This window comes from Vanellus vanellus (assembly GCF_965231255.1).
Source record: "Vanellus vanellus genome assembly, chromosome: 24".
Classification (NCBI taxonomy): domain Eukaryota; kingdom Metazoa; phylum Chordata; class Aves; order Charadriiformes; family Charadriidae; genus Vanellus; species Vanellus vanellus.
The window spans coordinates 1,571,278-1,595,428 of record NC_138929.1 but is presented as its reverse complement, the minus strand read 5'-3'; the positions used below and the strand labels follow the sequence as shown (position 1 = coordinate 1,595,428).

The 24,151-nt window shown below is 59.7% G+C and overlaps 3 protein-coding genes across 3 annotated transcripts; all 3 read left to right on the top strand.

Annotated features, from left to right (window-relative positions):
- The first annotated feature begins 110 nt into the window (after positions 1-110).
- STARD3 (StAR related lipid transfer domain containing 3) lies at positions 111-18,054 on the top strand. The gene is made up of 15 exons (XM_082494775.1): positions 111-155; positions 2,983-3,262; positions 6,213-6,290; positions 6,581-6,658; positions 6,749-6,802; positions 6,905-7,022; positions 8,145-8,243; positions 8,998-9,053; positions 9,897-9,989; positions 11,453-11,515; positions 12,573-12,668; positions 13,215-13,294; positions 13,700-13,804; positions 15,136-15,229; positions 17,061-18,054. The coding sequence occupies exons 2-15, from the start codon at positions 3,047-3,049 to the stop codon at positions 17,163-17,165; spliced, it is 1,335 nt and encodes a 444-aa protein (XP_082350901.1). The 5' UTR covers positions 111-155; positions 2,983-3,046; the 3' UTR covers positions 17,166-18,054.
- A 993-nt stretch (positions 18,055-19,047) lies between these two features.
- Positions 19,048-20,478, top strand: TCAP (titin-cap; the record flags this gene model as incomplete). The annotated part of the gene is made up of 2 exons (XM_082495108.1): positions 19,048-19,196; positions 19,842-20,478. The coding sequence occupies 2 exons, from the start codon at positions 19,048-19,050 to the stop codon at positions 20,095-20,097; spliced, it is 405 nt and encodes a 134-aa protein (XP_082351234.1). The 3' UTR covers positions 20,098-20,478.
- An 848-nt stretch (positions 20,479-21,326) lies between these two features.
- Positions 21,327-24,076, top strand: PNMT (phenylethanolamine N-methyltransferase). Its single transcript, XM_082494987.1, has 3 exons — positions 21,327-21,764; positions 22,001-22,208; positions 23,459-24,076. The coding sequence occupies exons 1-3, from the start codon at positions 21,503-21,505 to the stop codon at positions 23,892-23,894; spliced, it is 906 nt and encodes a 301-aa protein (XP_082351113.1). The 5' UTR covers positions 21,327-21,502; the 3' UTR covers positions 23,895-24,076.
- The last annotated feature ends 75 nt before the right edge of the window (positions 24,077-24,151 follow it).

The following is a 24,151-nucleotide window of genomic DNA, read 5'->3' as shown; positions in this document are numbered from 1 at the left end:
TGCAGCGTTTGGTGCAAAGGCTGTAACTCTCAGAAGAGGTGGCATGAGAATTAGCTGTTGAAGTCGTCATGTGAGCTGAGAAGACACATTAATAGGAAGTCGGGGGCGCAGGAGGAAAGGAGAAGCAATGTCACAAGATGGAAAGGCTTCTTACTGTAAGACATGTCATTAACATGCAAACATGTGCTAATGAGAAGCTTGTGATTTGAATCTAAAGGATTCAAAATCTAAAGAGTGGAAAGGAGTGACACTGGGGGGGAGGTGACACTGGGGCTTCACAGGGGCTGCTCTGGCCTTTGCCAGGGATGGGACGTGTGCTTCGGCACAGGTCCTGGGTCTCTTTTGGTGCCCGCCATCCCGTTGATGCTGGGCTGGGATGCCATCGTTTTGCCGCACACACCTCTGTGGCAGTGCTCGCTGGGTGTTGACATTGTCTCAGGATTTTGGCGGCCGCCTGCCCTGCATGTTTGCTTCCCACTGGGATTCACAGAGCTTGCTGCCGAGGGTGGTGTCACCTCTCCTCCCTGCAGCCCCTCTCGCCTCCCGCTTTGTCCTCAAAACAGGAGGTCTCACCAGCAAAAAGACAACAAATCTCAGATTCTTGAGAGTGCTTTTTTTTTTTTTTTAACCAGAAAAGCCCTGAGGGTTCCCTGGTGCGGGCGCCCCTTCGCACTGTGTTACTGTCACCCGGGGTGTCCCTCTGGGCAGCGTGTGCCACTCACGCTTCCCCGGCCTGTCGTGTCGGCTGTGGGAGCTGCGCTGCTCGAGAGCGGCTCGGCAGCCGGTGCGGCGCAGGCTGCGGAGGATGTCTGAATGCATAATACAACACCGGGGCACTCAATAATTTATCTGTCACCCAGAAAAAGGCACATTTATGCACGCTGAGATCCAGCCCCTGCTCTTTCTGCTCTGAGCTTTCTCCTGCCTGAGGGAGTAGTCCCAGTTGGGGGCCCTCATCTGGGCTTCAGGTATTTCTGCCAAACCCTGCTCTGTCCTACGGTGCTCTGAAGGTAAAGCCCTTGTCGCCAGTTCTTCCCCAGAAGTTCGTTATTGCTGGTTGGTTTGGGATGGGTGTGCTTCTGAAGCAGTGTTAAACCTCACCGGGAAGGCTGGGTTTTAACGACCGGTGGGTTTAGGCTGGCTGAGCTGCACGAGGGCTCACACCGGCTGCCATGTCCTGCTGTGTCCCCGTGCTCTGCCGTGTTCCTGCACCGCAGAGCGGCCCCAGCTCTGCCTCGGCGTCGGGGGAGCGGGGCCGGCGAGTCTCGCAGGGTGATTTTAAAGCGCTGTGAAAGTTGCGGGGGGCTGCCTAAGTGCAAAGTGATGTTTGAGGGAAGGAGGCGGCGACACCCTGCCGTAGAGGAGGAGGCAGCCCGTGCATGAGGTGATGTATTATTTACCGCTCACAGATGTCTTTAACTTTTCTCAGTTTGAGATGGGCCCCTCGCTCGGAGCAGCGAAGGGCCGCGGTCGTTGCGGCTGATCCAAAGTGACAAGTCTTCCAGTTCCTTCCGAAGTGCCTCTGAGAGAGACTAACGGGGACTTGACAGGAGTCCAGCTTTGTTCCCTTTCCAGCCCCGGTGCTCCCCAGGGGCTGGGATGCAGAAGCTGCTGGTGCAGGGACCCAAAATTGCCCCAAATCAGGCTGTGCTCAGCTCTTGGAGCTGCTCCATTGTAAGGTGGGGCTGGGCAGCACCCCTGGCTTTGTGTGCCCTGTGGATTTCCCCTTCCCACAGGCCTGGGCACAGTCTTGTTTTGTTTTTTTTTTTCTCAGACACTGCGTGGCTGCAGCCTCCTGCTTGTGGCAAGCGAGATCTGTTGTAAACAAACCAACCTCACTCAGATCCTGGAGGATGCAGGACTGCTGGGGCAGTAGCTAATGTAGTAAAGAATCTGCTTTTTTGGAGGCAAAATGTCCTTGAGCAGGAGTATTTTGCAGAGGAGGAGTTTGTAGCTGTGTCTTCGCCGTGGGTGACTCGGAGGTGGCAGAGCTGAGGACTGACAGATCCCTGGCCTGACCTGTTTTGGCATCCTCTTTCCTTGTTTGTCTCCAGCGTGTGCTTAGTTGCACGGTCCATTAACATAGTGGCCTCCTTGTGTGGTGCTGACGGAGAGGAAAAATTTTAATACAATGGTTGGCACAGGCTGCGTGAAAACAGCCTTCAGACCTCAACACCTCGCTCGCACCGGGGTTGTGTGCCCGGCACTGCCAGCCGCCGGGCCGGGACAGAAACCAGCGCTTTCCCTTGCTACCGTCCTGCTGCTCCGCTTGGCTGGAGTCGGGTGTGAAACCGGCGTCCCGCTCCTGAAGTGAGCAGGCTCCTCTCTCGACCGTGCGGGATGGGATCCGACGGGATGACCGGCTCCCGAGGCTCAGGGGTTTGCCTTGTGCAGAATGTTGAGCCCCTGGGAGCTTTGCATCCCTGCCTGCAGAGGGGGCTGCTGTAGCTCGGGGTGGCTCTGGGGTCCCAGGGACTGCTCCCTTTCAGATCACGGACCTCCATGGAAACACCCTCAGGCCCCTTTTCCTGCGGCCACGGCATCTCCACGGGGTTTGCCATCTGCTGCTGTGGCTGCTGGCTGTAGCCGCCGGCTTGGCTCGCTGTGCTGGGAGCCTGTTCTGGGTGGCTGCCTCTGGGTCCCAGTGACACTTGCTGGTGACTCTGCGGACCCCCTGCACCTCTGAGCCTTTTGCAGCCGATTCCTCCTCCCCTGCAGTGAGCAGGAGGGAAGGAGGGTCCCTGCCTGTGCTGGGGAATGTGGGGTGCCAGGGTGAGATGGGGCAGCCCTGGATGTCTTCGCTTCAGAGAGGGAAGCTCTTTGGCAGCCCAAAAAGTCGATACTATGCTTTTCCCTCAGGAATTCTATCAAACAGACAGGATCTGATTTGGTAGTAGGAATATTTGCCCTTAAAGGGGGAGAGGAGAAGGAGGGGTATCCGGAGACTCAAGGCCTGAGGGTCCCCATTGTGTCTCCCCACAGGTGACGCACTGACTTGGCAGATGTCGCCCTGATTGACGTAGGACCCAAGTCGCTTGGGCCAAGGATGAGCAAGCCGACAGACCTGCAGCACGACCTGGAACGAAGCCTCCCAGCCATAGCGTCCATCAGCACCTCGTTCTCCCAGAGCCAGGGCTTCTCCCCGTATTGCTACTTCTCTCCGGAGAAGAGGAAGGCCATCTCAGATGTGAGGAGGACCTTCTGCCTCTTCGTCACCTTCGACCTGCTCTTCATCTCTTTGTTGTGGATAATTGAATTGAATGTAAGTTGGGGGAAGCAAATCCGTGGAGTCTTTAACCTTTCAAGTTGTGCTTTTTTAATTCGCTTCCCTCCGCATTAATTGCTCTGTTTCAGAAGTCTTGGGCCAAGTCTTTGTTTGTTCTTCCCAGCACTCTGCTGATTTGTGCTGGCTGAGGAACCGCTGCACAGTTAGTGTAAGCTAAAGTCCAGCTCATTTCCTGCAGCCGGGCTCTGTTGTGACTGTCCAGGGTCATTAACACCATCGCGTGTGGCGCTCTGTGTTGTATTGTAACAAGATCTGGGGCCCGTGGAATCGCCAGGTTGAGCAGTTGGCCAAATTTCTCTCCTGCTCCCCTTGCCTCAAGCGAAGCTGCCTGCTGTGTTTGCCAAGCAGCTGCCAGCTTTGCTGTGTGTCCTGTTCTCAGAGCATCGGAGGAGCAGGGTAGGATGTGCAGACCCTCCTCTCGCCCGCCCAGCTGTTGGGCAGAGACAAAAGGGGCTTTGAGCTTTGGTCCCAACATACCGCCACTAATCTCAGCTTCTGAAAGCCGGAGATGCTGCCCCACCGCACAGGGGACTGGTGAAAGGGAACACGAGGGTTTTGGGCCTCTCCGAAGTGGCTGTCCCACCTTTGCAGGCCACTGTGTTTGCTCAGCGTGTCAGCTGTTGCAATGACCAAGGAAATCCAGTTTATATACCTCAGTCCCATCCGGTTGAAATTACTCCCTGAGCTGTATTTTGATTTTATTTTTCCTGAACTGGTCCTAACTGGTTTCAGCTGTGCTGGCGGTGGGTTTCAGGTACTACATGTCCTCCCGTGGAACAACCTGAGCAGAGAGGCAAGATGAACAGATAGACCCCAGCGCTTCTGCATGCAGCCCTGCTGGTGTCTGGCCTTTATTTATCAGCACTGGATCCTGCGCTCACTTAGCAGCTCTTATCTCTGCCCTGTTTATCTCCTGGGTGTCTGCACTTAACAGATTGTCTCAGCCAGCAGCTCCCTCACCCTGCCCATTGTGGCCGTGCGGCGTCGAGAGCCTGAAGAGACCCCTGCCCCCACCCTGACTAGGAAAAAGCATCTCTCGGCCAGCATTCCAGCCATGCCGATGGTGTCCTGCATGCCCAGCTTGGACCCCGGCCTCCTGCTCTCGTCCCTGTTCTCTGGGCCCTCTGGAGAGGTGCTGTCTACAAATCAAAATATCCAGCCTCGGGGAATTAATTTGCCAGCGCGGTCACCAGGGTGATTCTGAGCATAGGTCTTGCAGGTAGCCATTAATGAGTGACTAACTGCTGATATTTGGGCCCCGAGCTGAGATGCTGCATATTTAAAGCTATTAGGACAGCTTATTTTCCTAGTTATGAAGAGCAACGATTTTATATCATGACTAATGCTTTTTTTATCAAACGGTTTCCTTTGCTGCGAGATAAGCTGAGCAAATTGGCCCTCGTTAAATGTCTGTTGCCTGCAAACTGTAATTCTGGGAGCTTGCTGCTCTCAGAGACAGAGAGATGCCTCATATGGTTCTTCTTCCTTGTTCATGGCAGTCGCCTGTATTTAAACTGAAAACACCTCCCAGAAGTCGTAATCCAAAGCTTTCCTTGTGTCTTTGGTGCTCCTGCAGCATCTCACAGCGGAGTCCTGATGTGGGGAAGAGGCTTTCAGCGGCAGCTCAGCAAAGCTGGCCGGCGCGAGTCCTTTAGCTGCAGATCAGATAAAGCAATAGCGCAGAACTGCTTTACCTCCCCCTCCCTGAATATTAAGCACCAGCCCTGACCTAGAGGGACCGCTTCCCGATGGCTGCCTCTTCTGTCCTTGGACTGTCTGACAAGAGGGTGCCAGGACATCAGGCTGCCAAGAACTGGCCTGAGATCCACCAACTTGTTTCTCACAGATCATCAAACAGCTGTCAGCCTATACCAGCTTCCAGGCCAGCTGGGCTGCGTTCAAACCAATAGCCTAAAGGTGAAGCATTTGTTCCAGTTACCTGAGCCATCCGCTTTCTCATAAACAGCGATTCCAGGCTCCCGAGAACAGGATTTATGGTGTCAAAAGTACCGGGGCTGTTGGGCCCCAGATTGTCTTTGGGTGAGGCAAGAGAGCTCTTCTGTGAGCTTTTTCCACGCTCCCGTACAATATCCCAGAAAGTGGTTTTGCCTCTTTTAGATTTCCTTGCAGTCTCTCTGCGTCTGTGCGTGTCCCTCATCCTCCTCTCCTCCCTCTTCCCCGTTGCCAGAACGTTTGAACCTGCCGGTTGACTTCCTCGGTCAGATTTCCTGGAGGGCAGCTCAGCACTGCTGCGAGCCGTGGGAAGCCAGCTGGCCTGGGAGAAAGGAGAGGGGACCCCTCGGTGCTTTGCACAACGAGGACTATCGCAGCTTAAATTCCACCAGGTTGCCGAGTGACCCCTAGGAGCCCTCACAGGGAGATGTTTTGATTGCCCAGCTGTGGGAGACGCTTTGTTCAGTGCGTTACTGAAGGCGCTAGAGAAGCCGTTTCCTGTGGTTTTTCTTTTTTTTTTTTTTTTTTTTCCATGTCTCCTCCCGTACAGCTGAAGTCTCACCTGAAGCCCCACGTGGAGGTGGTGCGCATGAGTGGGAGGTGGTGTCTGACCAAGGGCTTTAGGCTGTGAGAGTTGTGGTCGGTGGCACTGGATGTGCTGAGCCAAAGGAGCGGCTTTTCAGTGTTAGAAAACCCCCATATAGAAGCATTTAATGTACCTGCGTGCTGCTCCAGCTCTGGCTACCCAACTCGTGCTCCTCGGTGTGAAACCGAGGGTGAAATGGGCTGTTGTATCCTCCCGTGGTCCTGCCTTGGCAGATGAGCCCGCGTCGTGCATGCGGCAGGCATTTGTATGCCTGGTGCATAACCTGACCTGGCGGTAACCTCTGGTCACCGCTTGGCCGGGTTATTTCTACCATTAGTTTCTTATCAGTGCACTCAATAGCTTTCTGGTTTCCTGTCTCCCCTTCAGACCAAGGATGGCATTCAGAAGAACTTGGAGAATGAAATCATCAAGTACAATTTTAAGACCTCTTTCTTTGATATATTTGTGAGTATCCCAGACTGCTGCAGGTGAGGAAACAGCTTTGGAGCAAGGGGTGGCGCAGCAGAAGGCTGGGCAGGGAGGGTCTGCGTGCCGGGGGGGCTGGGGTCTCCTCGCAGCCTCGTCCGTCGCCTGGCTTGGCGAAATTGGGCAGGTCGCAGCCCGTCCTGTTGCAGCCTTGACCCCATCTGTCTAGGTGGCGAGGTCCTCGGGAGCTGGCCCGTGTCTGTGTCCTCCCAGCACCTGGCAGAGGGACAAGGGCAGTGACTGGTGTCAATGGCTTTTTGTTTTCAAAGGTCTTGGCTTTCTTTCGGTTTTTTGTGTTGCTGCTGGCCTATGCAATCGTAAAGCTGCGCCACTGGTGGGTCATAGCGGTAAGAAGGCAATTTTTGCTTTCCTGTTTTTAGTTTTCGCTCTCTGCCTGGAGCTTGCAGGGATCTGAGATATGTAAATTTATTTTTCAGGTCACTACATTGATATCCAGTGCCTTCCTGATTGTGAAGGTCATCCTCTCCGAGGTTGGTTTCCTTGGGCTCACAGGGGATTGCTTTGTGATTACTCGATGCTGCTGTTTTCCCGTTTGTGTAAACTCCCTGTGGTTTCTCCTTTCTTCCACGCAGCTTCTGACCAAAGGGGCTTTCGGCTATTTACTTCCTATCGTCTCGTTTGTCATTGCTTGGCTAGAGACTTGGTTCCTGGATTTTAAAGTCCTAACTCAGGAAGCCGAAGAGGAACGATGTGAGTATTTTGCTCCTCTTTGGTAGGAGTTGGCAGATTAGACTACCAGGCCTGGGGTTTCTGCTGCTTTGGCAGCACCTTGACAGATCTGACATTTATGGAGAAGTGATCTCCAGGCTGGCTGTGATGGTAAGAGCCTGACTCAATTCTGTTATGGTATATAAGTCCCTTCAGGGGAAGAAAATACCAGATTATAAAAAGCATCTTTTAATTGAGCGGAGAAAAAACGTGCCAAATTCCCCAATGTCTGGATCCTGAAGCCAGACGTGTTGGAAACAGAGCTCACCTCCGCATCAGAGAAAATGTTTTGAAACAGTGGGACGGATGCCAGGTGGACTGTTGGACTCTCCGTCTCTGGATATCTGTCTCTGGATCTGGGCTGGAGACCTTTCAGAGAGGATTGCTTCAGTCGCAAACACGTTACAGGGACACAGCGTGAGTTATGGTGTGTGAAATTTTACAGCCTCTGGTCGCTGAGGGTCAGACGAAATGGAGATCGAGTCTGACCTAATGCTTTACGAATTACCCTGCGGTGTTGGGCACCCATAACTTCCAGAGGTCCTTCTAGGGAGTGGGTGCTCAGCCTGGGCTGGCACGGCTGCCCGTTCCTCAAGCAGCAAAAGGAGTTTGTCGCTCTCCCAGGCTTAACTGACGTACGAGGAATTGGGAAGTGGCACATAAGTGAAGGAGTATTTGTCAAGCGGGGCTCGATCAGAAATGCACTGACTGACTGGAAAACACCAGAGGATGTTTGGGTCTTGCAAGGAGGCTTTAAGATGAAAAATGATCAAGTGTTTAATGCCTCTATTGGATTAGGCTCAGGTTCCAAATTGCTTCCAGGGGAAGCTCTTATTTAATTAGATGCTTAATCGCCTTTGGATTTGACAGGCAAAAGAGCCCATTGATCTCCATGCAGATAAAATGTCTCAAACAAAAGATGAGGCAATAGGAGCTGAAAAGCTTGTGGGCTGGCTGGTGTCAGTGCGAAAAGACCGGCTGCGTCTGGAACAAAGTGCCTGGGAGGGTGGTTGAGTAAGGGGTGGATGTGGTGGGGGCCCCGGGACCCCTTGGTGTTGAAGCGTTGGACTCCGTGTGTGTAAAACTTGGTGCTTTGGTTCACAGGGTACCTGGCAGCCCAGGCTGTGGCCTCCCGCGGCCCCCTGCTCTACCCCAGAGCCCTTTCCGAGGGGCAGTTCTACTCCCCGCCGGAGTCCTTCGCAGGTAAGATGTGCTCTCCCCTTCTGCCGTCACCTCGCTGGCAGCCAGGCCGCCTCATTTCCCAGCCTTGTTCCCCTCACAGCATTCCTCCTGGGTCTCTGCTCTATAATCGGCTCCTCCCCGAGCTCTTGTCTTGTTATCCCGGCCCTTGGCAGCGGCGGGTGGAAGGGCCTCCAAGAACTGACGCTGCAAAACGGGCTCCCCTCTCCTCGCGCTGCGCCTGTGCCTGGGCAGGGGAGGCACGGCCACGCTGTCCCTGTGCCATCTGCGGTGCGGAGTCGGGCTCAGCCCCGCGTGCCTGGCTTCAGCTCTGTGGGAAACTGGAGCCTTTTGTGGTTTTGGGATTAAATGCTTTTCGCTGTGGCTAAAGTACTTGAAAAATGCTGCCCGAGGGATGAGGTCACGGGGGCGAGTTGCCACAAGCAGGTGAGGATAAGAGCTGGCGGCACGCCACTGCCCTGTGACACCGCCTCGTGCCGTCCCCAGAGACCTCCCCTGCTCGGCGGCGAGGAGACGTCAGCCGGAGCAGTTGTCTTGGTGTTGCTGACGCTGGTTCGTGCTCAGCCTTCCGGAGAGCGGGGCAGCGCCTGCGGAGCGGAGGTGTTTGGGGAGGCAGGGCCTGGGCTGTGTCAGGGTCATCCCCACTGACAGCCCTTCCCTTCGGATAGGGCGCAGGGATCGGACGCTGTCTGTCCGAGGGAGATTGTACAAGTGGGGTCTTCATCAACTGTGTGTTAATTGTGTGCCTCCCCTCTAGGGTCAGACAACGAGTCGGACGAGGAAGGCGCAGGGAGGAAGGCGTTGACAGCTCAGGTAAAGAGAGGCAGCGTGGCCTGAGGGCGGCTATCCCTGCCCGTCTGCCTCCGGCTGATCCAGGGCTGTGGGAGCGACTGACAATCCTGCAGCCCCGTCAGGGCACTGTATCTGCAGAGCACCGGAGGCTGCTGTCCCTCATTTTGCAGCCGTCTGTTCTGGGGACATTTGGCTGAGGAGCTCTGCCTGCCCCTCGGCACCGGGTTCTTCCCCGTGTGCCCCGGGACCGGTGGCATCGTGGCCACCGCAGGAGGGGCTCCTCTGGGTAACACCCGACACTAACCCGCTTCCCCAGGGCTGCGTGCTCTTCCCTGCAGCATCCCTCAGGGATGGGATTCTGGCTCTGCATCCCGCCTGTCCCTCTCTCCCCTTCCCTCTTTTGTCCCTGGTTACGTGGTCACGTACCGAGAAGGGCATCGCCTCAACCATCCCCGCAGGACTGCGGCTCGCGGGGCGGTCCTGCGCCTCCCCAAAGCCTGGCTGGGCACAGGCTGCTTTGTGCTCTTTTCCAAGTGGTTCTTTTGCCGTTCAGCCCCAGTTCTGGCACCTCCACGGAAGGAAGCTCTGGGCGTCTCATAGCCCTTTGCCTGCTGGAAACCCTTACGTTAAGGCGGGAGACTCACTGGTAGACGCAGCTGGTGTGTGGATACAAGCCAGGGCGGGGAGCGTGACTTTGAGCTCCAAAATGAGGCCTCTGTGACCCAAATTAAGAGATTTCTGCAGTGTGGTGATGGGAGATATCCCCTTTCCCTCTGCCAGCCCTGGGAGGGGGGTAGCAAGCCTTGCACATACGCTTCAGGCTTTCTGCAAACCCAGCTAATGAAGTGCTCCCTTCTCTCCTAGGAGAAAGAGTATGTCCGACAAGGCAAAGATGCGATGGAGGTTGTGGACCAAATCCTCGCCCAGGAGGAGAACTGGAAGTTCGAGAAAAACAATGCAAGTGCCCCCCGCCCCACCTGCCGGGCAGCGCTGCCGGCAGAAAGCGCGGATGGCTTAGCAAAAACGGGAGGACAAATGAGGCTTTTGAAACCCTCCTTGCAACATGAAAAATTAACAAGCGTTACAATTACCTGATTGAATTAGGAATCTATTCCAGTTCAGTTAAATGTAAAATCCCCTCTTATTTAATTAGACGTTTAATTGCCTTCCTGTTTGACAGGAGAGAGCCCGTCGCTCCTCCCTCTAGACGGCAGGCGGGCAGGGGCGCACAGCTCACCTTCGGCAGGCGTTGGGCTGCGGAGCGGTGGCCGCTGGTGTGGGGAGGAGCGGAGGCATGCGGCCCCTGCGGCGGTGCTGGAGGGGCCCGTTGCTGCAGGTTCTGCCCTTGCTCCACAGCAAGGTGCCTTTCGGCACCCTGGGGAGACCAAGCCAAGCTGGGGTCTGGCCTTTCTGGCCGCCTTTGGCCCACGTGAGAGCAGGACAGTGTGGGGCACAGACTGCTCCTCCCACCCCCAAAGCTGTTTGTCTGTCCGTCCGTCCCCCTTCCCCAGGACAGGGACCTCGTGGGTGCTGGAGTGTAAATCAGGGACGTGTCTCTGCCTTACATCCTTCCGCTGTGGCTTTGCCAAAGGGGTTTGCAAGTCGCGGCTCCCGCTTTGGGCAGCGCAGAGGCGCACAAAGCGAAGCGGGCCCTTCCCTGCCTCCTTCCTCACTGTGCTGGTTTGTTCCCTGAGCTCCAGTAGAGTTTTCTGGGGTACCTAGAACTCCTCTCTCTCTCTAAAGAGTGGAGAGAAAGGGGCAGTGTCTCTGCCCCCTAAAACCAACCTTGCTTTCTGCTTGTGGGTTCGCAACATGGTTGGGGTGAGAGTCCTGCAAACTGCAGTCTCATCTGGTGTTTAAAATTCCCCTGTCAAGTGATCCATTGTCTGATGCCAAACTAGCTGGGCAGATTGTTTTCTTTATCCAAAGGGGGATGGTTTTAAATAGACTAATCAGAGTTTAACACAGGGCTAATGATGAAAGGTTATCATCTGTCCATCCCTAACCCCTCCAGGGAGTCTCTTCTCAGATGTAGGTAACAACAGCAGTGTTGGCAAACTAACCCCTTTCCCTTACCCTGGTGTTGGTGCTCACTACAAAGAGAATTTGACCTTGACGTGGAGTTTGCAGGCTGGCATGGGGCGGATTCTTTTTCTGTCTCATCACTGCTGCCGCTCTGGATATTGTTTTGTTTATGGAAATTTGTGCAGGAGCATCTGAAATGTGCTCAGTGCAGTTCCCGTCCTGGGGTCGCTGCCTGGGGGGGGATGGGGGGCAGGGGACAGTTGAGGGTCCGTCAGAATGACACATGAGGCGGGACAGGTCCTGCAGCCGCAGCGTTTGCAGACTGGCAGACTTTAGCCTGTAGAGAAGGGATTTATTTTGCTAACACGAATCTATCTTTCTTATTTCTTGCACAGGACTTCGGTGATGTTGTTTACACTTTTGAAATACCTTTCCATGGCAAGACCTTTATTTTAAAGGTAAGAACCTTCCTGGATTGCTTCCTTAGTCTGTGTGAAGCGCGACTGCTCTGCTCAGAGCCGTGGCTCAGCTTTCACGCTCTCTCCTGGCCCTGGCAGGACAGGTCAGGCTGCAAAGCACTCTCTCTTTGCTCGAGACAGATGAACTGCACTGCACGCTCTAGGGAATCTCTCCAGGAAAGCCCCTTGGCTGGCAGACAAACTCCCCAGCAAATATGCTGGGCCCCAGTCTCTGCTGGTAGAAGTGGGAGCAGGTGACTGCAAGACTCGCTTCCAACCCCAGCATCTAGGACTAATCTGACCAAGGAGGCTAATTGCAACTAATTGCCAGCAAGACCAGGGCTGAGCGTGCGTCTGCTGCTGCCTGGCATTGAGAAGAGCTGCTCGGAAGTGCCTTGCTCTGTGCCCTCTCGCTGGAGTGGCTTGGCTGTAAACCACGCTTTAATGAAGCATTGGTGCTGCGGTGGCTTTTCTTTGTTCCAGTGCATATGTTGCCTCGCTGGCAGGAGCTGCCAATGGAGCAGCTCTGTATTCGCGAGGAAAAAGCTGGATGGTCCCACTTTACTGCATTAACCGTTTGCCTCCAAAGATCCCCTGTCCCACGGGGACGTGGAGAAATGAATGTTGCCGGTGCTGGAGCTCAGAATAGCTTTTCAGCAACTTCCCGAAGCAGAACTGCTGATAAAGTGGGGTGAGGGCAGGAGAGGAGCCAGCCTGAGTCAGCCCCAAGGTCCGTCTGTCTCGCCGTGTCACAGACTGACGCTTGCCCTCTCTTACGCCAGCACGGACCTGGGCAGGCGGCAGTTCACCGACTGCTGAAACCTGAGGTCTGCTCTGTCTTCTCTGACTCCACCTGTGCCTTCCAGGCCGCTGGGAACGAGAGCGCTGTGGCGGAGGGGTGACAGCCTTCACGTCACGTATGCTCGAGCCAGGCCAACTTTGCCTCTTCCCTCCTTTATTATCCGAGTTGTTCTTTGTGATCTGCCTTGCGTTCCTTAAAAATAATCTTACCAAAGTGGAGCGGGGGACCGGCTAACTGCTCTGGCTCTGTTCTCAGGCTTTCCTGCAGTGCTCCGCTGAAACAGTTTACCAGGAGGTTATTCTCCAGCCTGAGAAGATGATCCTGTGGAACAGAACGGTGGCAGCTTGCCAGGTGAGCGTGCCGGACAAAGATGGCTTAATCACAGGAGCTCCTTGGAGCGGAGAGTTGGAGCTTCCCAGTCCAACACCGGCTGTCGGCGGTGCCCGGGCCCTACTGGAGCTTAGCTGGATCCGAGTCACTGAGGCGTTAAATCTCTGCCGCTCATCCGTACGATCCGAATGCTCGGCGGTAGCCAGCTGCATGCGTGTGCCCATCCAAAAGCCCATGAGGTGGGCAGGGAGATGGGCCAGCCGCTGAGCCAAACCTGCTTTTGCTTGGTAGGGTTTGGGCGTTTTGCACCGTTGGTGCGGCGGGGATCCGGAGGCAACGCCTGTGTCCCCCCCAGAAAGGCAGAGGGACCAGTCCCGGGGCAGGAGACAAACCTGTGCACACGCTGCCAAAGAGCTTGTCCCCCTCGGCCTCACATCAGATGCTAAAGACACTCCGGTTGCTTTGAATCCTGCTGCTGTCTTAGGGGAGGGTCCGTACCACCCAGCTGTTGGCACCTGCAGGCACAATCTGAGGAAATCTCTCTTCTTTTTTTTCCCCCCCCTCCAGATCTTGCAGCGGGTTGAAGACAACACGATCATCTCATACGATGTGGCAGCTGGGGCTGCAGGCGGTGTCGTTTCCCCAAGGTCAGTTTATTCCACTGTCTGTTTTGTACTGAGCCCCTAAACACCCTCCAAAACCAGAAGCATCTGACGGTAGTGAGAACACTCTGCCCCAGCTCCGCCGCTCGTCGCCGGCCGGGAGCTCCCCGTGTCCACGAGGCAGGGCTGGCTGGCGGTGCGGGTAACGCTCCCAAAGGCAAAGAGCCCCTGAATTCTCCTCCAGACGTTTCTGGCAGGAGTCTCGAAGCTCAAAATCTGTCTCATGCAGTCAGTCGGTCTCCTTGATAACAGTGCTGCGCTGTGCTTTGTCCGTATGTTGACATACCTCCGCCGCAGCCTTTCCCAGCAGTCGGGAGAGCAGGATCTGCTCCTTCAAAGTCCTGTTGCGCATTTTTAAAGCAATCGGCGCCCTTTTCTTTTTTTGCTTAGGGATTTCGTGAACGTGCGCCGGATCGAGAGAAGAAGAGACAGGTACATTTCCTCAGGGATGTCAACCACGCACAACCTGAAGCCTCCGCTCTCCAAGTATGTCAGGTAAGAGACAGGTTCTGGGCTTTTTTTTTTTTAGCTGGTATCTGACACACACACTTTGCTTAAGCTTAGGGCAAAGAGCCACTTAAATGAAAACCCTGCTGTCTTTCTGGCAGCACTTGCAGGAAGCTAATCTATTTGTGGAACTAAACCTTGCTTCCCTTGTTCTTCTTCCTTTGTTAAAGAAACTCTCTGTGCTGTTCAGCGTTGCTCGGGCGTTTCCCAGCTCTCCGCTCAGGGGAGTGGAGGTGCCGACCAGGAACAGCACAAACCCCAACCCCGTCCGCATCCTGTTTGTGTAACAGTTAATTCCCAAACAGGGCCAGCTGCCATTTCTGAGGGGCAGTAAACAGCTGACTGTGGCTCGCTTTGAGCCTCTCGCATGCCTTTTGCTTCTCGTAAGCCAGTCACTTACTGACTTTAAAGGCTGCGGACATTGAGAGATGGTCCCGCTGCGTCAGGATGGACTGGCTCCCAAAGTGTCAGCAGGTCTTCGGCCTCTCCCCTTCCGAAGGGACAGCTTCGCCCGGCTGGTAATGGATCTCGGCGGGGTTGGTCTCATCAAACAGGGACTCCTTGTTACTGTCTGCTCTGGTGCCTGGGGCCCAGCTGTGCCACTTCGCGCACTGACTTTGTTTTTCCTAATAATCTGGTTAAAGTAATTGACATTTTAACTCGGAGCCGTTATAACTGCCTCAGTCTATTTAAGAGCTGGGGACTTCAGGGCCTAGAAAAATCTTTTTACAAACGTATGCAGCAAAAATAGCGTGTTCCTGAACAGGGAAGGGAAATCTGTATTTGGGCTGTGTGTGTGAGCGCGGCTCTTGTCTCTGAGACGGATCAGATGGTGCGAGGAAGGATCTGGGGGCTGTAGTGACAAAGCTCCCCGTGCCGAGCCTGTCCTGACCGCACAGGGCTTCCCTGGCCACTCGGCTTTCCTGAGACCTGCTCGTTTGCACCCATTTCCACAGGGTTGTGCCTCGGAAACCTCTTGGTGGTGAAGGGCTGGTGTCGGCTGGGCTGGCACGGTCCAGAGGCAGAGGCTGCTTCTCAGCCCGCAGCCCTGCGGCAGCCCTGGCACCACCGCTGCCAAGGCACCTGTGGGAAACCTGCCTTGCCGCGCTTGCTCGTGTGCCTGCAGCCAAAGCAGATACCTTCCCGGGCACTCTGCGCATCTGCTCTTACCCCCCTGGGCTCTGATCCTCGCTGCCAAGCAGAGGGGGGGGCTGCTGCTGCAGGAACTAGCGCAGGATCGGTGCGGTGCACCCCAGAGCGTTGGAAAATGGCTTTTCAGCTGTCCCCGGCTCTGACTGTGTGCTCTTGGTTCCCCACAGGGGTGAGAATGGGCCCGGAGGATTCATCGTACTGAAATGTCCCAGCAACCCCAGGGTCTGCACGTTCATCTGGATTCTCAACACGGACCTGAAGGTAAAGCCAGTTCTTCGCTGATGCACCAGCGCTGCGGCCGTATCCCGTCCCCAGCAGAGCTCACCCGCGGGCTCCAGCACACCCTGCGTAGCGCGGGCTGCGTGCTGAGCGCCTGCTCTCCGCTCCCAGCGGCTGCGGTGCTGCCTCCGCTTCTGAAAGCAGCTTCAATATCAAAGGCTGCCTTAAAGGGACTCCAGTTTTGCTGGTGGAGGTTAAACGCTACCTGAAAATCGCCCTCTTTCCCCCTGAAGTTGCCCCGGTGTGAGGTGCGGAAGCTCTTCCTTAGCTGGCAGAGATCTTGCTTAGGGCTTTCACAGCTCTGCGTGCAGGACTGGGGGGCGGGAGGTTTTTATCCTCTTCGGGGACTGAAAATAGTTGGGCATGCGAAGCCCCAGGAACCCGCTGCAGGGATGATTCGCTCGCCCCTGCTCCCAGACACCCCGGTACAAACCCGGCCACCCCCGCAGCGCGCGGGGCTGTCTCCGCACCGGGGAAAGGCGCTTCGGCCATACGGGATGACCCGGGTCTGGAGCTGGTTTGCGGAGCTGCGTGTCCAGTCCTTGCTGGCGGCCCAGACAAAAGGCAGCGCGTGAAGGGAGCCGGGGTCGGGCGGATGGGGGGAGCAGAGCTGGCCCGTTTTCTTCCTCCGCTGAAGGTTGACGTGGTAACGGCGCTGCAGCAGCGAGCACAAAGGCTCCATTCATCAGCCCTCTGCTGCAAAGCTGCGCGGCCCCCTCCCCTCCCACGTCCCTCCCTCCCCACAAAGTAGATCAGCTCCAGCCTTGTGAAACGCTTTGGAAAGGATTTGCAGAAGCGCTTGCCTGGGCAGCGAAAGCAGGGGCAGAGCGGAGCGTGGCCTCCTGCCCCTTTGCACGGGAGATGTGTTTTCTTTCATGGATCTGGCTCCCACCCCTCTTCCGCCCCTCCGTAACGCGTGGGTTTGGAGGGATAACAAACCCCCTTGGTTGTGCAAGATGGGGCTGAGAAAGGAAAGACGTTCCTTGTGTTTCCCGGGCCGGAGAGCACTCGCCCACTGTCCGCCTCTGCCGCTGGAAGAAATGCCGTAGCGGCCAAACTATTAATAACTGCCTGTCAACTGCTTCCACCATCTTCCTGAAGGGCTCTGCTAGTGCCCAGACCCCTCTTCTGTGCTGCCTTGCGATTTCCTTTGGCCCTGAAGAAGTATTTATAGCACATGGCTCATCCCTTCCTGCCACGAAGGGTGAGAATTACACACATGTGTGTGTGTTTGTGTCCGTGACGGAGCTTCTCCCCAGAGCTCGTTTCAGGGAGGTGTCTGAAATGGCCCCTGGACCAACGGGCCCACAATCTCCTGCCCCTGTGTCGCAGAGAAAACCTGCTCCGAGGAAAAGTCTGTGCCTCCTGCCCTGCTGAACCACCCCAGTCCAGGGAGGGGGGGGTCCTCCTGTGCCCACCTGAACCCCCAGGGTAGTCAGCCAGGACCCCCTCCCTGCCCCGGGACCCCGCACGAGCCCCCGGTGCTGCTCCCAGCCCTGCCTCAGCTCCCTTCCCCCGCAGAGACGGGGATTATTTTCTTTTTTTTTTTTTAATGCATCTCGCATAATAGAGCACAGGCCGAGGCGGTTGAGGTTGAGTCGTGCAGGGCTTTTTTAGAGAAATCAAAACGCGTTTCAGTTCCTCCCCCGCATTAAGCTCCTTGACAGCGGCAGCTCCCCGCTGCGGTGCTCGTGCATCCCTCAGCCCGGGCTCACACCGCCGGCTCGGGACGGGACGGGGGCCACCACCGAACCCAGCGGTGCCTCCGTGCTGCCCCGGCTCACGGCTCCGTGCTCCTCTGCTTTCCCCGCAGGGTCGCCTGCCCCGTTACCTGATCCACCAGAGCCTGGCTGCCACCATGTTCGAGTTCGCCTTCCACCTCCGCCAGCGGGTCAGCGAGCTTTCCGGCAAGCCGTGAGCAGCGGGGACCTGCCCTCACCGGACATTCCGCTGTCCTCTCTCCTCTGCGGCTGGGGGACAGCCGGGAGAGGACCCTGCGACCCCCCCCCAGGAGAGGATGCCCCGTACTAACAGCGCTGAGATGAGGCCGGGGGATGCTCAGCTCCTTCTCCCACCACGGTTGCCCCTAACCAGGGCCCTGAAACCACTGACTGTTGCGTGCCAAACCCCTGCCCTGCCCTCCTCTGGGTCCGACCTACCCCTTCCCCAGGGGTTGGGGCTCATCTGTGACCCCCAGACTCCTGTACTTGTGCCCCAGTTCCATGAGAAAGAAGGGCTGGAGGAGGCGGCCACGTTAGGGTGAGGACACAGGTCTGTCCCCTCTCGCTGTCTGTCCAGATGAAGCCCCGAGCTGTGCTCTGCCCTCCCCCAGGGGGGGGGGCTCAGGGCCGTTGTCCCAAGGGCTGTGCCCCCCACCCACCTCCTGCAGGAGGGGACCCCTCGGGGGCCGTTCTCCGGTGCTTCGGGCTGCCCAGACCTCCCCACGCTGCCCCAGCCGCCCCTTGGGGTGGGCTGAGCCCATTTGCGTGTGCGTGTCCCCCCTCCCAGCGGAGGCAGAGTGCGATTTGCCTTAAGCAGAGACTTTTATCCTTTTTGGGGGGGTGCGGGGGCGACTGCGGCTTCTTTCTACCTGTGAGCGCCGGTGCCGTGTTCTGCGCTATAAATGGAAACAGCGCGAAGCCGCCCGCACGCGGGGGCAGACGCTGGCAGCGCTGCGGGGAGTGGGGAGCGCCCACGCCGGGCCCCCCCTGGGGCTCTCTGTCCCCCCCCACCTTGTCCTGGGGAGGGGTCTGGCCCCCGTTGATGCCTCCGGCCGGTACCTGTCAGAATTAAAGCCTTGCACTGTTTGCAGCCCGTTGTCTCCCGCCTGCCCTTTGTAACCCGAGTGGAGAAAAGCGAGGAGGAAGGGTGCCCCGTCCCCTGTGGCAGCAGCTATGGGGCTGGGGCCACCCCAAAGCCCCCCTGGGCTCAAAGGACGAGGCCTCCAGGCTTCTTCAGCCACTGGCCGTGGGTGTCACTGTCCCTTATACTGTGGTGGCACCAGCAGCTTCTCAGCATCCACATGGAGCATCTGCGTCTGTGCTTGTCACCCTGGGCAAAGGTTTGCCTGAACGTCCCCGGGTTGTTTCCCCTGGTGTGGGACCACCGTGGCTGTGGGACGGTGGCCCCAGTGGCTGGAAGGTGCTGGAGATGCGCGGCCGCTCGGGCAGCAGCCGCTGCCACGTGAGTCCCAGCCGCTGGCACCCGGTGAGCGCCCGTCTGTTCGCAGCCCCCATCTGTTGGCCCTACAAATAGCCCGGCCGGGGGGGGCCCCGTGGCCAGCACCCCCCTGCCCGCTCACCCGGCACAGCCCGTCCATGGGGGGGGACACGCCAGGATGGGACCCTAATGGCCCTTTGAGGGTGGCACGGCCGCCGCGTTGGCAGTGGGCACCCGCAAAGCCGTTAACACCTCTGGGGTCCATCGTGTTCGCTGGTGCCGGGGGCCGGTGCCAGCGCTGCGGCCGGCGGGGAAAGGGCAAACGTGCCCTGGGCCGGGGCCAGGGGGGTCCCGCCTGCGCCATGGGGTCTGCCCCACGTCCCCACGGGGGGACACGGCCCAGGCTTGAAGGTACCACTGCAGGATGGCAAGCGGGCAGCCGGCACATGGGGCTGAGTGTGGCCGGACACACACGGGGTGACACACGTGTCCCCAGTGCCACCCCCCCCCCCTTGCCCTGCTTGCCCCGAGGGGGCCCTTGGCACCCTCCTGTCACTGCGCGGTGCCAGCAACACATCCCAAAATAGCCTCGGCGGGGCCATATAAGCGGGGCGGGCGGGCGGGGGGGCTGCAGCGGCAGGATGCTGGGGCCGAGCACGGTGGTGCGCAGCGGGGGGCTGCTCTCGGCCGCCCGCTTGGGCTGCCACGTGCGGGAGGAGGACGTGGGGCGGCGCGAGACCTTCAGCGCCGAGTGGTTGGACCTGGAGCTCAGCACCCGGCCGGAGCAGGGGTGAGGGGCACCGCTGCCACCGGGGGGGGACACACACACACGGGGTGGTCCTTAGGGTGCTGGGGGGCACTGGGTGCTTGGGGGTCCCCAAGGGTTGTGGGGTTCCTGTCGGGTCTTGGGGCTATTGGGTGGCTCCAAGGGGAAGCCATGGGGGATGTGGGGGGCTGCAGAGGTCTCCGGGGTCCCCAAAGGGCTGTGGGGGGCTCTAAGGGTCCCTGTGGGGGTCATGGGAATGTCGGGAGGTGGGGGGGGTGTCCAAGGTGGGGGCGTCTCAGGGATTCCTATGGAGAGATGGGGGTCTTCATGGGGCTGGGGGAGGCTGGGCATCTACATGGGGCCATGAGGGATGTTGGGGTCTCCGGGGGTCCCCATGGGGTGGGGAGGAGTCCCCGTGGGGCTGTGTGGGTCCTGGAGGGTCTCCAAGGGTCCCTGGGGGGTTGGTGAGCCCATTGGAGTCTCCAGAACGCCAGTGGGGACATGGGGACCTCTGAGGGGTGGGTGGTCCCCACCGGGGTAGTGTGGGACGTGGGGGTCTCCAGGGGTGCCTGCGGGGTGGGGTGGCCCCAGCGGGGCAAAGCAGGATGCGGGGGGCCCCGTGGGGTGCTGGGACCCCCGCCGCCGCCCCCACGAGCGCCCCGTGCCCAGGTGGTGCCGGCGGGAGGTGGACGAGCAGCACCGGGAGACGCTGGAGCATCGCGGGGAGGTGCGGGTGCTGGAGCAGCGTTCGCCCTGGGGGCTGCTGCGGGTGGGGTGCCTGGGGCAGCCCCTGGCCCAGCACCTCCTGCCCTACGCCCGCACCCTGCCCCTGCCCCTCTTCGCCCCCCCGGACCTCCGCGGTGCCAAGGCGGGGGTCCCCCGCACCCTCTCCCGCTCCCTCTCCCACGAGGCCCAAAGGGGCTGAGGGTGATGGGGGGGTCGGGGGGGGGTCGGGGGGGGACAGGAGGCTGATGCTGGGGGGCGGCGGGGGGACCCTGACGCTCGGGTCCTCTCGGCCACCCCGAAGAGGCAGTGCAGGAGCGTGGGGGCAAGTGGGGGTGGGCTCCCGCTCGCCGGGGACCCCCACCCCACAGGGGGTGTCGCGGAGGCCGGTGGGGACGGGGCGCTCGCGGTTCGGGGGGCTCCCGGCAGCAGCGGGCACGGGCGTGACTCGGTTTCCCTGGCAAAGAGAGGGGGGTGCAAGGATGGGGAGCGCTGAGACCCCCCCCCCGGGGGGGCTGTGGAGGGGTTGGGGGGGGCTGCGGCGGGTCGCTCTGTGGGGTTGTACAAACAATAGTCTTTGTATGGCAATAAAATGCCCAGCTTGGCCCAGTGGCATCATTTCGGGGGGGGGGAGGGTTGACTGGGGGTGGTACAAGGCCTTCATGGGGGGGGGGGGCGGGGAGGGGGGAACACGGACGGACACAGGGTGGGACGGGACAGGCAGGGACCCTGCTGGGTAATGGGGGAAACTGAGGCACGGCACCATGCCGGCAGCTGGAGGGACCAAGGCATCCTGGAGGGGGGTCAGTTTTTTTGGGGGTGTGGGGGGATGGCAGAGGGGTGTGTGTGTGTGTATTCTTTTGCTTATATAACTGCCCCCCCGCCATTGCCAGCCCGGACGGTGCCAGGGTCCGGGACGGACCCAGCGCCAGCGCCCAGATTAGCTGTTCCCACCCGGCCAGATCCTGCTGTCCCTGGGCCACCGCCAGTCCCTGTCCCCTCCCTGTGCCCGTCCCGGCCCCATCCCTATCCCCATCCCTTCCCTGTCCTCCCAGGAGCTGCCTGTCCCCACCACCTTTGTCCACTTACAGCTCCAGCACAGATGGGATTTGGGATCTTTGACCACCACCACCCCCACCACCACCACCATCCCTCTCCCCATCCCCATAAGTAGGTCCCATCCTGCCCCTTATTGCAGGGTGCCGGGTGCACTGGGAGTACTGGGAGTACTGGGAGCTGGGCTGAGGTCCAGCACGCTCGGCTCACTGGTGATGGAGGCATCAGGGAGCGCTCAGATGGTCCCCATCCCCATCCCGATCCTAAACCCAGACCCATCCGCTGGGACATTCTCATGAGCAGCACATAAGGGGGGGGTTGTCACAGCCAGGACACCCACATCTCGGGGGGGTTGGGGGGGGGTGGGGGTGTCAAAAGCTTCAGGCCACGGGGATGGAGCCGGGAGTCCTGGGTCCTGTCATTCCCCCACCACCACCCCCCAGTTCGAGGAGAACATTATTGCTCAGCGCAGGGCCGGATCCGGCAGCGCCAGCGCTCAGCCACGTCCCCCGGCCCCGGGGCGCCGGCGCTAACCTGGTTAGCCAGGATGGATGGACGGCCACCACCGCCATCGCTCACCGCGGCCCCCCCAGCCCGGCCGGGGATATAAAGGTGGGGTTGGGGGCGGACGAGCGCCGCCGCCGCCGCAGCCCCTCGCCATGAGCAGCCTGGCCGCCCTCCGGGAGGGCTACGAGCGCTTCGACCCCCGCGCCTACCTGCAGAACAACTACCTGCCCCCCCGGGCCGACTTCTCCTCCGAGGAGTTCGTGGTGCCCTGGAAGCTGCGATGCCTGGCCGAGACCTTCGCCAGCGGTGAGGGGTGTCAGGGGAGCCCCCCTCCCCCCCCACCCCATCCACGGTGGGGAAACTGAGGCACGGGGTGGGAGAGCACCCCAGCACCCCCCACCCTGCCCCCTCCCCACCCGTCCCCCTGCTCCCCAGCCCCTTCCCAGGGTGGGACCCCCTTCCCCCCAGTTGCCTCCATCCCCCCTGCCGGTGCCCGGTGTGGTGAGGAACCCCCCCCCGATACATCTGCACCCCCCCCCCAGGTGAGATCCGCGGGCGCACGCTGATCGACGTGGGCTCGGGCCCCACCATCTACCAACTGCTGAGCGCCTGCGACCACTTCGAGGAGATCGTGGCTACCGACTACCTGGCGGTGAACCGGGAGGAGCTGGGGCGCTGGGCGCGGGGGGAGCCCGGCACCTTCGACTGGAGCCCCTTCATCCGGCACGTCTGCAAGATCGAGGGACGCGGGTAGGACTGCGCTGGGGGGGGGACACACGCGGGGGGACCCCGGGTGGTGGGTGACCCAGCAACGGTGGGATCACGGCTGTATGGTCCATGGAATACCAGCCCCCCCACCCGATCCCTGCGGAGACTGGGCTGATCCCTGCAGCATCGTGTCCCCGTATCCCATGGGATCACAGCCCCACGTCCCTGAGGATGCTGGGCTGATCCCTGTAGGATCATGTCCCCAAATCCCATGGGATCACAGCCCCACGTCCTTAAGGATGCTGGGCTGACCTCTATAGGAACTTGTCCCTCAGGGTCCCATGGAGTCACAGCCCCATCTCCCCACACATGCTGGGTTGATCCTTGCGGGATTGTGTCCCCAAATCCCATGGGATCACAGCTCCATGTCCCTGAGGATGCCATATGGACCCTTGCAGAATCGTGGCCCCAAATCCCATGGGATGAGAGCCCCACACCCCTAAGGATGCTGGGCTCACCCCTATAGGAACTTGTCCCCCAGATTCCCATGGATCACAGCCCCATGTCCCCACAGACACTGGGCTGATCACCACAGGATCGTGTCCCCAAACCCCACGGGATCACAGCCCCATGTCCCTGTGGACACTTGATTGATTCCTGCAGCACTGCGTCCCCAAATCCCACGGGCTCATGGCCCCATGTCCCCGTGGACGCTGGGCTGGTCCCCGCAGCACGATGCCTCCACACCCTTTACAGACATCGGTCTGATCCCTGTGGGATCCTGTCCCCATGTCCCCGCGGGGACTGGGCTGATCTCTGCAGGATCCCAGCCCCATGGCCCTGTACGTGGTGGGATGATCCCCGCAGGATCCTCTCCCTGTGGGTGCTGGGCTGAGCCCCGTAGGATCCCCTCCCCATGTCACTATGGATGTTGGGTTGATCCCTGCAAGATCTCATCCCCACATCTCTGGGTTGAGCCCTGTGGGATCCTCTCCCCATGTCCCTGTGGGTGCCGGGTTGATCCCTGTGGGATCCCATCCCTACATGCCCCATGGGAACCCGTCCCTGGGTCCCTGTGGGTGCCGGGTTGATCCCTGCAGGCTCCCAGCCCCATGCGCCCGTGGGATCCTGCCCCCGTGTCCCTGTTGGCGCTGGGTTGATCCCTGCGGCATCCTGTTCCCTGTCCCTGCACACGTCGGGTCGGTCCCCGCAGGATCCCGTCCCCACAGCCCCGCGGGTGCCGGGCTGAGCCCCAGAGGATCCCGTCCCCGCTGACGCCCCCCTCCCCGCAGGGAGCCGTGGCAGGAGAAGGAACGCCGCCTGCGGGGCCGCCTGCGGCGCATCCTGCCCATCGACGTCCACCGGCCGGACCCGCTGGGCGCCCCGCTGCGCCCGCCGGCCGACGCGCTGCTCTCCGCCTTCTGCCTGGAGGCCGTCAGCCCCGACCGCGAGGCCTTCGCCCGGGCGCTGGCGCACGTGGGCTCGCTGCTGCGCCCGGGGGGCCACGCGCTGCTGCTGGGGGCTCTGGGGGAGTCCTTCTACCTGGCGGGGGCCGCGCGCCTGCCCGTGGTGCCGCTGGCGGAGGATGACGTCCGCTCGGCCTTGGCCGGCGCCGGCTTCGCCCTCCGCGACTTCCGCTCCTACGCCATGCCGCCCGCCCTCCGCACCGGCGTGGACGACGTCGACGGCGTCTTCTTCGCCCACGCGCAGAAGCCGCTGGAGGCCTGAGGGACCCCCCCCCCCCCCCTTTCTCAGGGAGAGTGTGTGGGGGGAAAAACCTGCTCCCGTCACCCCAAAAAGCAGCTTTGGTGCCCCTGAGCCCCCCCTGCTCCAGCCCCGGTGCCCCCCGCGCCGCCCCCCAATAAAGCTGCATGGCACAGCACGGCATCGCCTCGGGGCTGCGGGGAGGGGGTGGCCCTGGGGGGGGGGGAACGGACCCCCCACCCATGGATCCTTGCGGGGGGGTGGCCAGGGAGGCAGGGGGC

Coding starts and splice junctions, on each gene's coding strand:
- PNMT (XM_082494987.1), top strand. CDS start 21,503: ATGGACGGCCACCACCGCCATCGCTCACCGCGGCCCCCCCAGCCCGGC. Junction 21,765..22,000: donor GGCCGAGACCTTCGCCAGCG/GTGAGGGGTGTC, acceptor CCCCCCCCCCAG/GTGAGATCCGCGGGCGCACG. Junction 22,209..23,458: donor TGCAAGATCGAGGGACGCGG/GTAGGACTGCGC, acceptor CCCTCCCCGCAG/GGAGCCGTGGCAGGAGAAGG.
- STARD3 (XM_082494775.1), top strand. CDS start 3,047: ATGAGCAAGCCGACAGACCTGCAGCACGACCTGGAACGAAGCCTCCCA. Junction 6,291..6,580: donor CCTCTTTCTTTGATATATTT/GTGAGTATCCCA, acceptor TTGTTTTCAAAG/GTCTTGGCTTTCTTTCGGTT. Junction 15,230..17,060: donor TTCTCAACACGGACCTGAAG/GTAAAGCCAGTT, acceptor CTTTCCCCGCAG/GGTCGCCTGCCCCGTTACCT.